General features: G+C 41.8%; 1 protein-coding gene across 1 annotated transcript in view; it reads right to left on the bottom strand.

The window, feature by feature from the left end:
- Window positions 1-679: 679 nt before the first annotated feature.
- Window positions 680-16270, bottom strand: part of slco5a1b (solute carrier organic anion transporter family member 5A1b) — a 42430-nt gene continuing 26839 nt past the window's right edge. The window contains exons 18-23 of the mRNA XM_017699233.2: window positions 16008-16127; window positions 8335-8501; window positions 5460-5513; window positions 4570-4634; window positions 3907-3980; window positions 680-2167 (exon numbers count right to left, since the gene is read on the bottom strand). Coding sequence (XP_017554722.2) covers window positions 2096-2167; window positions 3907-3980; window positions 4570-4634; window positions 5460-5513; window positions 8335-8501; window positions 16008-16127 — 552 coding nt within the window. The 3' untranslated portion in view covers window positions 680-2095. The remainder of the gene's footprint in view (window positions 2168-3906; window positions 3981-4569; window positions 4635-5459; window positions 5514-8334; window positions 8502-16007; window positions 16128-16270) is intronic.

The following is a 16270-nucleotide window of genomic DNA, read 5'->3' as shown; positions in this document are numbered from 1 at the left end:
ACTTCGCGAAGTATTGTTATGCAATCACTGAGCGTTCTTCTTATGATTTACTTGTCTCTTCCGTGTATCGACCTGATTTCCTGTTTTTCTCTACTTGGATTTTTGCCTGACCCATTTGTACCTTTCTTTATTCGAGCTTCACGGTGTTTGACTACTCTTGCCTGGAATTCGACTTTGATTTTTGGATTGCCCTTTCTGGATATTAAAACCCTTTTTCCTATCCGCAAGCGTCTGGTACTCTGTCATCGCGTCACAGTTGTCTTCATACAGTAGGACAGAAACACTTTTTTTTTTTCAGATCTCTCTCAAAGATGAAAACTTTAAAAGTTTTAAAGCCTGTTTTTCTGTTAATTACAGTTTTGGTGGTATAACAGATCTTGCCTGGTTATAAGTTCCATTTTTTCTGTATCTTTTAAAAAAAATAATCCAGTTTTTTTTCATGTACTTTCCATCTCTTATATCTAAAAATAAATCTCAAAAAAAAAAATTAAGGGCCAAATTAAATAAATGAAAGTCCCTGACTTTTGCACGTTACTGTACATACAAACACACAAACCGCTGCCCTCATACAGCCATACAGTTTTATAGTGAAGTGGTGTAGTGACAGTGGAAAGTGCAATTTACGTCAGTTAATGTGTATGAAAATGTTTGTGTACTTACAAAACAGTCAAAAACCCTATTTTTTACTATTGCAGTATTTACTGTACGGCACATACAATGAAACTTTATTCACAAGACTGCAGCATTTCATTTACTGAGAGAGCAAAAATAGCTTCTGGTCGAATTCTGGCTTCTATTTACAATCATCAGAAACAAAGAAAAATAGAAGTGTAATAGTCAACTCTGTCAGACCACAAGTGTAGTAACATTTCAGCAGAGAAAGAAACTAACCAAACATACATAGTGCACCCCTTTCATCATCACGTGATACATGATACAGCACATGACACATTTCTCCGTTACCAGATCACAAGACCAGTTAGGATGCTAAATAACAAGCATGGTCTACTATTGGCTTAGATGTTGCTATTTGATCTGTACATGCTGAATTTCAGGAGAACTGTTGAACGTTAAAAATGATGATGTGCAATGATGATTTGATAAAGCATTTCCTTGGCTTGGTGAAAATTATATCCTTGGCCTAATGGTCATGTTATGGTTATGTTTGTCGGTGTGTCCTAACTTGTTTCTTCAAATGTAAAAAAAGATCTTAGGTAGATCGCAACAAGAGAGAGACAGACTGCAAATCTCAAAAAAGGTAAAGCAGTGAGTGTACTTGATACAAAAGGATTGAAATATCCACATTTTCACATTAATAAATATAATAATAAAATATAAATATATTACATCAACACAATTATTACCAGAAGTGGTGATTTAATATAGTTCATTCTTCTGGAAACTGTGTACACTATTTGAACCAAGTAAATTCACTGCAGTACTTTTTAAAATTATATTAACTATGCTAATGACTACTTTTCTTCCAGGCCAGCTACATACTGCTGCTTAAACTAGTTACTCTATTCAGAAGCAGCTTCTGATAGTAATATCTGTTTGTATTATAGATAAGGTAAGGGAATTCTTTAATGAGATTAAATTCAGATTATATTCACAGTTGTTTTTGGTATAACCTTCCCTTCTCAGTGATGGAATGCAAGCTTGCGCTTAAAAGGACCTCTCTTAAGAAATGATATATTATGATGACCAAACAAAGGCAAAATGGATTATGCTTCGTAATCATTTGGCAAAGGATGAAATGCACATTCATGTACGCATAAAGACCTAAAACAATATGATTAATATAGCCCAAACATTTAACAGAGAGAAATCTAAATCTTCTTACAGCAGTAGAACAGTGTCTGCACTACAGGCTCAGAACAAATCGAAGAGGAGAGAAAGAGCTTAGAGAGAGAGCTTTAACTTTATATACAACATCTAGAGACAGAGGGAGAGAGAGAGAGAGAGGAAGGTGTTGAGGCTGGGTGAAAAGCAGGGGATGAAAGAAGGTTGTATATGGTAAGGATAAGGGGATGCAGAGAGAAAGAAGTAAAGAGAGACTGGGTAAAGTTTTGTTTTCATCCTGCTCCTCCATTTATCACTGAGGGAGGACTTTGAGGATGGCGTTTACCTCCTCTGCTACTGCAGTCAGTGCAAACTCAAACTGCTCCTAAAACACAAACAAAAAACAGTGGTTAGAGTGAAGGATGAATAGCTTTCATTGCTATCGCAGCATTTTTTCTTTCTATACTTTGTAATTGACTTATCACTGCTCCACACACTACTGTTGTGAGGTTTGACAAGCTACAGAATGTTAGCCAAAATTCCTTTCAACCTGTAGCATACAATATAGTTTTTGTCAAAATGTGAAAATTGAGCTAAGGTAACCTTATTAAGGTGGCAAATTAATTGTTGGTCCAACCTGCCTAAATAAAGACTTTCACTTTCCATTCCATTTTTTCAAAACTTTTCTACAATAAAATTATGAAGTAAAAGTCATTCTGAGTGGTCTGATGTGAAGCGCTTCATTCTACAAAAATTGTTCACAGTGGTGATAATAGGAACCATATGTTTGGTGGCTTTCAAAGCTCCTTCACAAATATCATCTGATTATAAATAGTTACCAGTACCATTTTGTATTTGCAAGATATTTTTTAACAGTAATTCTGAAGTAAGGTTTTGGAATAAAAACTATTTTATAAAACGCAATAACAGTGAAAGGTTACATGCAGAGGGTCAGGCAATATTGTCCCCAGTGAAAACTTTTTCAGATATATGATTTTACCATTGTAAAAATTACATTAAAAAACTCAGAAGACATGAAGGTTTGCTACTTATTTTGCATAGTAAATAGAACACCTCTATTTGTGTTGTAGACATTGTGGCCACTGATTCCTATTACCACCCTGCTAATTGTTAAGTTCCTCCACATTACATTACATTACATTACATTTAGCAGACGCTTTTATCCAAAGCGACTTACAAATAATGTGGTACATAGAACAAACATAGTCAGGCCTTAAAGGAGGCCAAGGGGTAATAGCAGGGTAGAGAAGGGAAGGAGGGCAAGTCCACAATGAACCATTTCACATCAAACCACTTTGAATGATTGTGTTTACATTGCAATGACTGAATTACGCGGAAGTTTGGAAAAAATGATAGAAATCACCTTTAAGATTAGCTCTGACATCCTACTCCAGCACAGTAGCGTGGCCACGACCCTATCTGGACTAAGCAGTTACAGATGATGATGATAATGGGATTTTTTCCAAGTTTTTTGCAAAGTGTGTCCAGCCTCACAACAGTTGCTCGTACAATACCACTTTTTCTTTTCCATAACCAATACCAGTATTGAAATCTTGATTAGTTTACACTGATCTGATATTTATTCATAAAAACTACTATGCTTAAAAGGAGCTATTTTTTTACTGAAGCACTTCACTTAAGATAAACATCTAAAAGTTGACTATCATTTTTAAACTACCTAAATACTACACTACCCCACAATTAACAACATCAGGGGCAGTCATGGGCTGGAGGTTAGGGAACCAGCCTCGAGAAGGAAGGTCGCTGGTTTGATGAGCCGACAGCATATGACTGAGGTGTCCTTGAGCAAGACACCTAACCCCTAACACCTAACCACAAGCAGATCATGGAAATATCAATTATGCTGTTATTAATATTGCTACATTAATCAGATTGTATTGTCTTAGCTTTCTATTGGTACTATAGCTTTCCAAGCTGCATATGAACAAAGATCATTATTGACATATCATACATATGGTCAAAATTTACAAGATTAAAAAGCAAATATAACTCTTGGTAGGATCCTGCCTTCCAGAAGCTTACGTGTTAGAGAGAAAGAGAGAGAGAGAGAGAAAAGGAGAGTCAGAGTATGTGTGGGTCTACCTTTGTTTGAACCATGCCAGGTCTCTGATCTCGCAGGTGCTCCAATGTAGCAGCAATATCAATTTCTTTAGCACCTACAGACATGAACAAATAAAAAAAATGTATTTACATTCAACATGTTACATTAAACACTGAGCGTAAAAATAATAATAAAAAATAACATAAAATCTAACATGCACAAACCACACATCTACATGTCTACAAATGCATTTTAAGATGCATAACTTTAGAAGATTTTGAAAGTAAAGAAGTCTTTATGCGCTGGGATAGGCTCCAGCATCCCCTTGTGACCCAGGAGGATAAGCGACTTAGATGATGATGAGTGAGTAGGTGTAAAAAATGCAAATTTTACAATTTGTAATACCTTTTCTATTTCATGCATTGAATTGGTAAAATTTTAATTGGAAAACCTTTAAATCTGAAAGGAGCCTAGGCTATGTGTAGCTAGAGGTGTGCAATATGATGATATTAAAACTGGTGCAAAAGTAATATTTATAAACCAGAACTTAGCCTACAGCATGTTGTGTAGAGTTATGGGTAATGGAGTCTAACTGTAATTTTTAACAACAGTTTAACAACAGAACTGCAGGTAAAAACAGAATCTATGGACACCAGAGGTTTTTAGAGAGAGAGAGTTCAATCAGCTTTTCTATATGTACCCACCTTTAGCCATTTTATTCAGAACCATATCAATCAGAATATATGTGCCAGTCCTTCCAGCTCCATCACTGAGACAGAATGAGAGAGTGAGATAGAGAGATGGAGAGAAAGACAGAGGGAGTGTAATTATTTGACATTTATTCTTAAGAGCATATGCATTAGTGGGGAGAGAGTGAAGTCAATGTGTGTAGGTGTGTGTCTGTATGTGCCATGTGAGCTTGAGTTTGTGCATAACATAAACCCCTCCCACTCTGACGGGATGCACCTAAATGGCTAGTTTTGATCATTGAGAGTGGTTTCTATTTGTAATTTACCATCTATCATTTATCATCTGAGATAAATTCTAGACGCTTAAAAGACAATAAGGGGAATACTGGAGATATGGTGTTTAAAATTTGATGAATCTGAATCTGTTTTAATCAGATCAGAAATTTACTGGGATTTTAATTTCTGAACCCTAATACAGCCCAAGAACTTTCTGTTCACGTTCAACTCTACCTGAACCATATCAGTCTGAACTCGTCCCAAGCCTAACAAAGTTTTGACTGAATTCAGCCCAATCTGACTCACAGCACCAAGTTTGACAACGAACCTGAATAAACCAAACTAAATTCTGTCTGAACCTGAACTGAACAGGCTCTGAATACATAATGATGTGACAGCAAAAGCCGTCATGAGATCACAGATGGTTTCAATTACAAATTGATATATAAAAATAATATGGTACTTTTTAAAATTAAGCTTAAATTCTGCAAAGCATGGAACACCATCAGTGTTCTCACGGTCTGAAGTGCTAATAGCAAGACATCAGCCTTTACCTGTTTAATCCAAATGCTTCTTTACATAGAACATTATTTTGTAATGTGTATATATATTCACGTGTTTATACTTGCCTGCAGTGAACGATGATGGGGCATGACCTTCCTCTGTAACATTTATTTACTTTTCTGTGAGAGAACACATACAACATGTCAAACACATTTCAGACCCAAAACCAAGTATTAATAATTTTTCTGATCATAGAACAGAGAGCACAACACCACTACACACAATAGGACAGTAAGGTTGTGCCACACAGACCCTGTTTACTCTTGGCATTAACATGCATCCAGAGTCAAACTGATGAGTTCCCCTTTTGAGTCTTGGTTCATCTCATGGTTTCTTCCTCATGCTCATATTGAGGTTTTCCTTGACATTGTCACCCTTAGTTTGCCAGTGATTTCTTTAAAGCTGCTTTGTGATTCCCGTTGCAAAAGAGAGTGTCAGGGTCAAAAGACCACCTTAATCAGCCTGCATCATTACAGCAGAGGCAAAAGCATCTCCTCATAGCTTATTTATCATCCCTTATCCTGTTTTATTGCATTGCTTTCTAAACATTTTTAAAAGCTTGTATATGTACACAAATTTCTGTTTTACAAATAACACATTAAGAGACTAATGTAGTAAATGTGTGTGGTATCGTTCCTCCAGTCATGAAATGTAATCATACGTGGTCACTGGAAATGCACTTGAGTCACATGAACCATGGAAGTGTCCACTTGTGATCAGATCACTAGAGACAGATGTTAATACCAAGTGTGAACAGGGCCAAACAAGCACACGCACATACACACATACACTGCAGTGGTATTAGCACACGTCAGAACATCATAGTGCAGAGGTGTCCAAAATTAACCACGAAGGGCCAATGAAGGTTTTCATTACATCAAATTACATCAGCTTGGCACCTTCATTTTGCATGGAACTCTGATGTTAGTTTGTTAGTACTAGCATTTTTGCATACTTTATTGTTGATATGTTTTATAGAATTTAAATAAACAAATAATTTTACTTAATAATTATAATATTATATTATATATATTATATTATATATATAAAATATTATATAATCATTTTACCTATTTTAAATTTGGGGATTCTTAATAGTTTACATTCTATTTAGTATTATTATATTATTCTTTTCAACCCCTTGTTCTCTGTTTTAATACTTGGCTACATTGCAAATGTGGGTCACCCTCAGTGTTGATTGAGTTAAATAAACATTGATTGATTCTTCTTGCTTAATTAGTTGGTCTTAGAGCTCAAGCAATTAATCAGGTGTGCTTCTGCTTTTGGAACACAAACCTGCAGCCACACCAGCCCTTCGCAATTAAGACTGGACGCCCCTGTCATACTGTTACATTCACATTAACTTCATATTGACTTCTCTACTAGATTTTAGTCTTCTAGTCATGTGTATGTGAACAGCTATGACATTCAGACAGCAGAGAAGCAGTGGGAGAAAGAGGAAAAAAAGAAAAGAGTGAGGGACAGACATGGAGAGAAAAGAGAGGAAAGTGTAGTCCCCCTGTTACCATGCACACCAGTGGCTAAGTACAGTGGGTGAGGAAAGAGTAAAAAGTAGAGCAGAGGGTGGAGGTCAGATTCAGCACAAAGGTCAGCGCCCACTGGGTAGGGAAAGGGGGGGTATCCCAAGGTGCACTTGGATGTGGAGTCACGATTGTCAGTGATCACTTTTGTGACTATGCAACTGGGGTCAGAGTTCACAAGCTGCATCAGCACAAAAATGACACTGGCAACCGCTCAAACCAACGAGAGAGAGAAAGGGAGGGGGAGGGGAGGAGAGAGAGAGAGAGAGAGAGACAGAGAGAGAGAGAGAGAGAGTTCATGACTCCCATTAACATCATTTTAACCTTGCGACTCCCATTATTTCCCGTCATTTTAAAGCTCTACAATACTGTGGTCCTACATGACTTTTCAGAGTGAGTCTCTTCAGAGTTTAGACTCAGGACCATTAGATTCACCAGAACTTTTTCACCTTTTCAAAATAATTTATTTCTGCCATATCTGTATCATATCATCAATTACCACAGACAGTTTTCATATTTCCCTATATTTATGAAGAAGAATTCTACCAAAAAAATCTGCATAATTCAGTCATTGACATATCAAGTCATTCTGAGTGATCTGGTGTAGTGTGTTCTCTTTAGAGTGGTGCTCTACACCAACACAACATAACCATTATAGCTAATATATCCATTTTCTATACTATTCACAACAACCAGTGAACCTACACGTATCTTCTAAGTTTTTATATGTAATTTTGATAAAGGTAAAGTAGTGATGAATCTGACTAAATGTAATTTGTTTGTGTACTATTTTGCCTTAGAACATGTGTACTGCTCCATCATAAATGGTTGTAAAAAAAATTAGGCAATTCAGGCATACCACATTTGCAACTGCCCATTGATGATTAAAAATGTGTTTTCAATAAATCAGGTTTCTGTTCTTTTCTAAGTCAAGGTGGGAAAAAATTAGTACCACCTTGACTTATAAAAGAAAGCCAATATGCAGTGCAGCAGTGGGTAGTCCTTTGCTGTTTAGTTTATGATACTGGTAAACAATCTTTATAACTTACTTTCTTCAGTGCTCACTGCACAATGACAAATGTACAGCTTCTTAGTTTCACTTTCTTTGTTATTTTTTCCTATTATTTCACCACGCTTATGACCAGATATAAAAGTGTACCAATACTGTTCATGCAAATGAAGCAGCATGAACTGGAAGTGAGAGATAGAGAAGCAAAGTGTGTGGGAGGGAGAGAGGGAGAATGAGAGACGGGTGAGTTAAAGAAATAGGAAGAGAAAGTAAAAAGGGGACAATAGGAGGCTCTGACATCATTGTGCCATTTATTACAATTAATGCACACTGGATCAGGGGGAAATTTAAAAAACACACACTCTCTCACATGTGGCACTGGTGGCATACCTGCGGAAGTCCAGTAGAGCCTGATTGGTCTCAGGTGTGTGTTGATTGAGCCAGGTGTGGTAATGGAACTGAGTGACGGTGCGGCTCTCGTTGGTCTGCATGTTCTTCAGGTAAAAGCTACGAACCAGGAAATCCTCACACCACACATGCTCCGACACCAGATTTACCTACAGATGCATAGACAGGGATAGATTTCTGACTAGGCCACTGACCACCATGGACTTAAAGGTCTAGGACAAAGTTAAGATGTAGATGTAAAAAACGAAATGAATGAATAACCACTGAATATGTGCGAATAAATGTTTTTTTTCTCCCACTTGCTGAGGAGATGTATTTTTTGCATGAACATGCAGGGGTAATTTCAAGTGTGTAACTAGTTGGTGCTGGCCATGTTTTAATGAGCAGAACAGAAATACTAATGAATCATAAGTGCTGAAATTAAGAAAAGACAAACAAAAAAAGGAAAATAAAAAAGGAAAGGACTTGAAGAGGACGGTCCAAATACATGCAAGACCATAATCTCTGTCAATACACAACGTAAAATATAATTATTATTTATTATTATTATTAATTTGTATTATTAAGACATATAAAGTTCATTGTGATTCCCAGCAACCACATGGGTAGCATTTACATAGAAAAAAATATCAACTTTATTTAGCTTATTACTCGCACTGCAATAATTAAATGTAGATGATTTCGATACAAACATGAATAATTTAATATACAAAAGAGTGTGGGTGGTGACTGTCTGCATATATGTTGCATTGTACCTTAGGAATACTGCTGAACCCCACACATTTTATCGTCTTGTTGAGAGGATGATATTTATCATGATATTTATCAACACACACCCTCCAGCAGTCTTAACCACCTTTGGGCCATGTTTGGAAAAGGGTAAAACGCCATTGTCGTAAAATTAGTATTTAATATGTTATTTGTCATGTTTTCTCATCTCTCAGCTTCATTCATTTAACAGAATGCATTTTGTATCCTTTGTCCTTTAAAGTTCACTCACTACTGAGCTGACGGCAGGTGTAAAGAGGGCCAAAGCTGCTATGCTCGGAAGATCCAGGGTCATTTTTCTTCCCAGGATCCACGGAGCATTTGGAAGGGCATCCAATAGATCAGAGATACACCAGAGATGCACAATGCTTTAGGGACCCCTCACCTCACCACCTGGAGAACAGCCCCTCAGTGTGACCCAAATGGAGGTGAGGAGGATCCTTAAGAAGATTAATCCCTGCAAAGCTGCTGGCCCGGATAACATTCCGGGACATATGCTGAAGTGCTGTGCAGACCAGCTCTCTGAGGTGCTGACAGACATCTTCAACTCCTCTTTAATCCAGGCAGTTGTACCCACCTGCCTGAAGACAGCCACCGTCATCCCAGTCCCTAAGAGCTCCACAGTGACAGGACTGAATGACTATCGGCCAGTAGCCCTCACCCCGACAAAGTGCTTTGAAAGACTGGTTATAACCCACATCAAAGCCAACACTGATGTCACTGGGGATCCACACCAGTACTTGTACCGGAAAAACCAATCCACAGAGGATGCCATCTCCACTATGGTCTACACTGCCCTCACCCACCTGGAGAGTAAGGATTCTTATGTCCGTGTGCCCTTTGTGGATTTCACATCAGCCTTTAATGCCATGATTCCCCAGACCCTGGTTTACAAACTCCATACACTTGGACTGAGCACCTGGATCCACAACATCTCCTCCTCCACCATCATCCTCAGCACGGACTCCCGTCAGGACTGTGTGCTGAGCCCCCTCCTGTTTACACTGCTCACATATGACTGCTCAGCTATCCATCCAGGCTGTCATATTGTAAAGTTTGCGGATGACACGGCAGTGGTTGGATGCATCACAAATAGTGATGAGTCTGGTTATAGGCAGGAGGTGGAACACCTGGAGAGTTGGTGTGAGAACAATCTCTGCATCAATGTGAAGAAAACAAAGGAGATGCATTCTGTGCTCCAGCATCACCGTGTGGCACGGAAACTGCTCTGCGGCAGAAAGGAAAGCTCTGCAGAGGGTGGTGAAGGCTGCACAGAGGACTGTTGGAGTCAGCCTTCCCACCACCATGGACATTTACACCTCCAGATGCAGGAAAAGGGCCACTGGCATCATGAAGGACCCCACTCATCCAGCACACACACTTTTTGTTTCCGCTCCCCTCAGGTAGGAGGCTGCGGAGCATTAAGATTAAAACAACCAGACTGAGAAACAGCTTCTTCGCTGAAGCAGTAAGACTCTTTAATTCCAATTAGACATCACGGCAATGGCACTTCACGTCCACTTATTTATCTCTGCTGCTGTACTGAATCAGTGCCTCTACTATATCACCCCTATACATGTCTCTTTATACATTATCAGTATTAAGATGTACACTTTCTACCTCGTACTCATGCTGCTGTTATTTGCTCCTTACTATTTATTGTTTATTGTTACTTTTGTTCTTGGGAGTTAACTAGGACCTTGAGTACACTATTTCGTTCCACCTCATGTACCACGTATGATGCGAGTGACAATAAAGCCGTATCTTATCTTATCTTACAATATTAAGAAAGCACTAAGCAAATATGTCATAAAAATTGGGAATCTACCTGGCAGCTATCCTGACTGCTATTTATTCACTGCTGTAAAGGCTAATAAATACAGACATGATATTCGACTTCTTAGAAGTGACGTTAGCTATCTAGCTTCCTTCTGCATTCCCCAGCTAATGGAAAAAAAATCATATTTATAGAACAAATTGGAGCTCTCAGCAGCATGTACATGTGAGAGCAGGGGAAATCCTTCCTTGAACAAGGACATTGCAATTTTTACAATTATAGCAAGAATCCAGGTGTTATTAACCCAGCTGGTACCCAATTTTTACTCTTCATGCTCTATGCACCTGGGCAAAACCAGGTAATTCAGTTTATGCTTACAGCATGTTTACACCTTTAACATGCACTTTGTGTCTGGATGCTATGTGGTTACATCAGATTTCATTTACATTTTTCACTAAAATGTAATTTTTTTCTCCTGGTTATGATTGGACAAGCTTGCCTTGGAAGACTTCATCAGCCTGGAGAGCATGAAAGCTCCTGGTTTGGGGCAAACTTCACCATTGCATATCCTCCATATTTTGTTGCCCTCAGACGCATTTATGCTCACATAATTATACACCGTTGACAAAACTATTACATTTACATTTGTGTTAAATCAAGATCGTCAAGATCTGTTTCTGACCACCTCAGAATGTTCGAGTGATCCAGTCGGAATCCGCTGATAATGGTGGTGTTTACGCCTGGCTTTTTATGTGTTAAAGTGAAATCCGAACATGATCTGATCACCAAAAACTGTTTGTGCAAGGCGTGCAAAACAAGTCCTACATGTTAAAATGCTAAAAGCTGTATATTTCCAGACATCATAGGATTGTGGATATAATACCCAAAGATTTATCATCAATATCAGAGACCCTCTCCCCAGAGGGAAACAGCAATCCATGGTTTAAAAAGCATTACGGGCTGCAAGCAAGGATACCAGAGGCTCCGAGTGGACAAATGGGATGAAATACTTGAGTATCCTAAACAATCTGCTGTTTTGTGGACATATATTGCAATATAATCAAACTGTGCTGTTGTTCATCTTTAACATGTTTTCTAGTATAGCGTTTTTGTATCAGCAGATGATGTGAGAAAAAGAGAAAAAAATACATATCAATCAATTGGTAACTACCTATATACTCCATCCATCCATCCATCCATTATCTTCCGCTTCTCCGGGGTTCGGGTCGCGGGGGCAGCATCCTAAGCAATGAAGCCCAGACCTCCCTTTCCCCAGCCACTTCCACCAGCTCTCCAAGGGGGATTCCGAGGCGCTCCCAGGCCAGCTGGGCGATATAGTCGCGCCAGCGTGTCCTGGGTCTTCCCCGGGGTCTCCTCCCAGGTGGACTCGCCTGTGACACCTCCCGAGGGAGGCGTCCAGGAGGCATCCTAACCAGATGCCTGAACCACCTCAGATGGCTCCTCTCGACGTGAAGAAGCAGCGGCTCTACTCCGAGTCCCTCCAGGATGACTGAACTTCTCACCCTATCTCTAAGAGAGAGTCCAGACACCCTGCGGAGGAAACTCATTTCGGCCGCTTGTATTCGCGATCTTATTCTTTCGGTCATTACCCAAAGCTCATGACCATAGGTGAGGGTGGGAACGTAGATCGACCGGTAAATCGAGAGCCTTGCCTTATGGCTCAGCTCTTTCTTTACCACAACAGACCGGTAAAGAGCCCGCATCACTGCTGACCCAGCACCAATCCGCCTGTCAATCTCCCGCTCCCTTGTACCATCACTCGTGAACAAGACCCCGAGATACTTGAACTCCTCCACTTGAGGCAAGAGCCTATCCCCGACCCAGAGAGGGCTCTCCACCCTTTTCCGCCTGAGAACCATGGTCTCGGATTTAGAGGTACTGATTCTCATCCCAGCCGCTTCACACTCGGCTGCAAACCGATCCAGCGAAAGCTGAAGTTCGCGGCCTGATGTCCCCAATAGGACCACATCATCTGCAAACAGCAGCGATGTGACCCTGAGGTCACCAAACTGGACACCCTCCATCCCTTGACTGCGCCTAGAAATTCTATCCATAAAAATTATGAATAGAATCGGTGACAAAGGGCAGCCCTGATGGAGTCCAACTCTCACTGGGAACGAGTCTGACTTACTGCCGGCTGTGCGGCGAACCAAACTCCAGCTTTGTTTGTACAGGGCCTGAATGGCTCGTAGCAAAGAGCCATGTACCCCGTACTCCCGAAGCACCTCCCACAGAATACCCCGGGGAACACAGTCGAATGCCTTCTCCAGATCCACAAAGCACATGTGGACTGGTTGGGCAAACTCCCATGAACCCTCCAGAATCCTGGAGAGGGTGAAGAGTTGGTCCAGTGTTCCACGACCAGGGCGGAACCCGCACTGTTCCTCCTGGATCCAAGGTTCGACTATAAGCCGGACTCTCTTCTCCAGTACCCCTGCATAGACCTTGCCAGGGAGGCTGAGGAGTGTGATTCCCCTGTAGTTGGAACACACCCTCCGGTCCCCTTTTTTAAAAAGAGGCACCACCACCCCAGTCTGCCAATCCAGTGGTACCGCCCCTGATGTCCACGCAATGTTGAAAAGGCGTGTCAGCCAAGACAGCCCCACAACATCCAGAGCCTTGAGGAACTCAGGGCGGATCTCATCCACCCCTGGAGCCTTGCCACCAAGGAGCTTCTTAACTACCTTAGCGACTTCGGCCTCAGTAATGGACAAGCCTATTCCCATGTCCCCAGACTCAGCCTCCTCACTGGAGAACGTGTCGGTGGGATTGAGAAGGTCCTCAAAGTATTCCTTCCACCGCCCAATGACGTCTTCAGTCGAAGTTAGCAGCACACCATCTCCACTATATACAGTGCTAGTGGCACACTGCTTTCCCCTTCTGAGTCGCCTGACGGTTTGCCAGAATCTTTTCGGAGCCGACTTAAAGTCACTTTCCAAGGCCTCACCAAACTCCTCCCATACACGGGTTTTTGCCTTGGCGACAACTGAAGCCGCAGATCGCTTGGCCTGTCGATACCTGCCAGCTGCCTCTGGTGTCCCACTTGACGGCATATCTCACCAGGCACCAACTACCTTACGGCCACAGCTACAGTCAGCCGCTTCAGCAATGGAGGAACGGAACATGGCCCATTCTGAGTCAATGTCCCCCACCTCCCCCGATATCTGGTCAAAGTTCTGACGGAGGTGTGAGTTGAAGATCAATCTGACAGGTTCTTCTGCTAGACGTTCCCAGCAAACCCTCACTATACGTTTGGGCTTGCCTGGTCTGACCGGCATCTTCCCCCACCACCTGATCCAACTCACCACCAGGTGGTGATCAGTTGACAGCTCAGCTCCTCTCTTTACCCGAGTGTCCAAAACACATGGCCGGAAGTCCGATGACACGACTACAAAGTCAATCATTGAACTGCGGCCTAGGGTGTCCTGGTGCCATGTACACTTACACATCCTTGTGTTCAAACATGGTGTTCGTGATGGACAAACTGTGGTTTGCGCAGAAGTCCAAAAACTGAACACCACTCGGGTTCAGATCAGAGAGGCCATTCCTCCCAATCACACCCCTCCAGGTCTCACTGTCATTGCCCACGTGAGCGTTGAAGTCCCCCAGTAGGACAATAGAGTCTCCAGGAGGAGCACTTTCAAGCACCCTTCCCAAGGACTCTAAGAAGGCTGGGTACTCTGAACTGCTGTTCGGTGCATAAGCACAGACAACAGTCAGGACCCGTTCCCAAACCCGAAGGCGTAGGGAAGCTACCCTCTCGTCCACCGGAGAAAACCCCAACATACAGGCACCGAGTCGAGGGGCTATGAGAAAGCCCACACCTGCCCGCCGCCTCTCACCATGGGCAACTCCAGAAAAGAATAAAGTCCAGCCCCTCTCAAGGAGATTGGACCCAGAGCCCAAGCTGTGTGTTGAGGTGAGCCCGACTATATCTAGCCGGTATCTCTCAACCTCGCGCACCAACTCAGGCTCCTTCCCCGCCAGTGAGGTAACGTTCCAAGTTCCAAAAGCCAGTTTCAGCAACCGAGGATCAGAACGCCAAGGCCCACGCCTTCGGACACTGCCCGATCCACAACGCACCAAACCCCTACTACTGCCCCTCCCATTGGTGGTGGGTCGATGGGAGGGGGGACTCATGTAACTCCTTCGGGCTGGGCCCGGCCGGGCACCATGAGTAAATGCCCGGCCACCAGACGCTCGCTGGCGAGCCCCTCCCCCAGGCCTGGCTCCAGGGTGGGGCCCCGGTAACCCTGTTCCGGGCAGGGTACACAAGTCCTGCTTTTGTGTCTTCATAGGGGTTATTATGGATCACACTTTGTCTGACCTGTCACCTAGGACCAGTTTGCCATGGGAGACCCTACCAGGAGCTTTTGCTCCAGACAACATAGCTCCTAAGATCATTCAAGCACGCAAACCCCTCCACCACGATAAGGTGGTGATCCAAGGAGAGGTACCTATATACTATACCTATATACCTATATACTGTTCTTCTAAATAGTAAAATAACTGTAAATGGTGTGCTGTGTGCTGCTTCACAGACATTAGGCCATCATGAATCTCCGAGAGTTAACTCAGCGTGCCAAAGTAAGCAAACTCATGTCGAATCAGCATTCCTGATAGTACTTGCCATTGTTTTATACTAGAAAAGTTAGCCCAAACAGGACAAAGTAGCATACATTTGGCTAATTCTCAAGCCAGCAAACATCAAACTGTGCTCTTTTTCTGCTAAAGCTTACTGTATTAAGATTTTGAAATCTCAGCCACAATTTCACAGTCAGTAATCTTGGCTACAAATGTACTCTCCTCTTGTAAAAAGATTTGATACTGGGGTCTGGAGGAGCAGATGTTTTATGTGTTACTGAAAGTTTTGTACTGTACTGTTGTGTACTACTGCAGACAGTCACTTGTTTATGCATACCTGTTAACTATTGGAGCTAATCAGATTTGAGACTTTTTGTGTATTTAAAATTGTGGATCTAAATAAAGAATTCAAATGTGCATGGTATATGAAGGTAGTGGTTGGTGTGTAAGGTTTGTGTGTGTATGTGCTGTACTTTGTATATAAGGTAGAGATCGTGTTTTGTACCTCGTATATGTGGTAGAGATTGGAGCCCTCGTCTGGCCAGTAGTGGTAACACTGTTTAACGCCGCTCTCTGTGAGAGGGGTCAGCATGACGATCACCACACAGCCACTTTCCCACACCATCTACATACAAAAGGAACATAAACATGTTACTCACACACGCACGCACGCACACACACACACACACACACACACACACACACACACATAACACACACTCTCCCACATAACTCTGCTCTCTTGCTGACGCACATGCACACATGCGC

Source organism: Pygocentrus nattereri, chromosome 19, assembly GCF_015220715.1.
Source record: "Pygocentrus nattereri isolate fPygNat1 chromosome 19, fPygNat1.pri, whole genome shotgun sequence".
NCBI classification, from domain to species: Eukaryota; Metazoa; Chordata; class Actinopteri; order Characiformes; family Serrasalmidae; genus Pygocentrus; species Pygocentrus nattereri.
The sequence above is the reverse complement of the archived record's forward strand: the minus strand, read 5'-3'. Positions and strand labels throughout refer to the sequence as shown.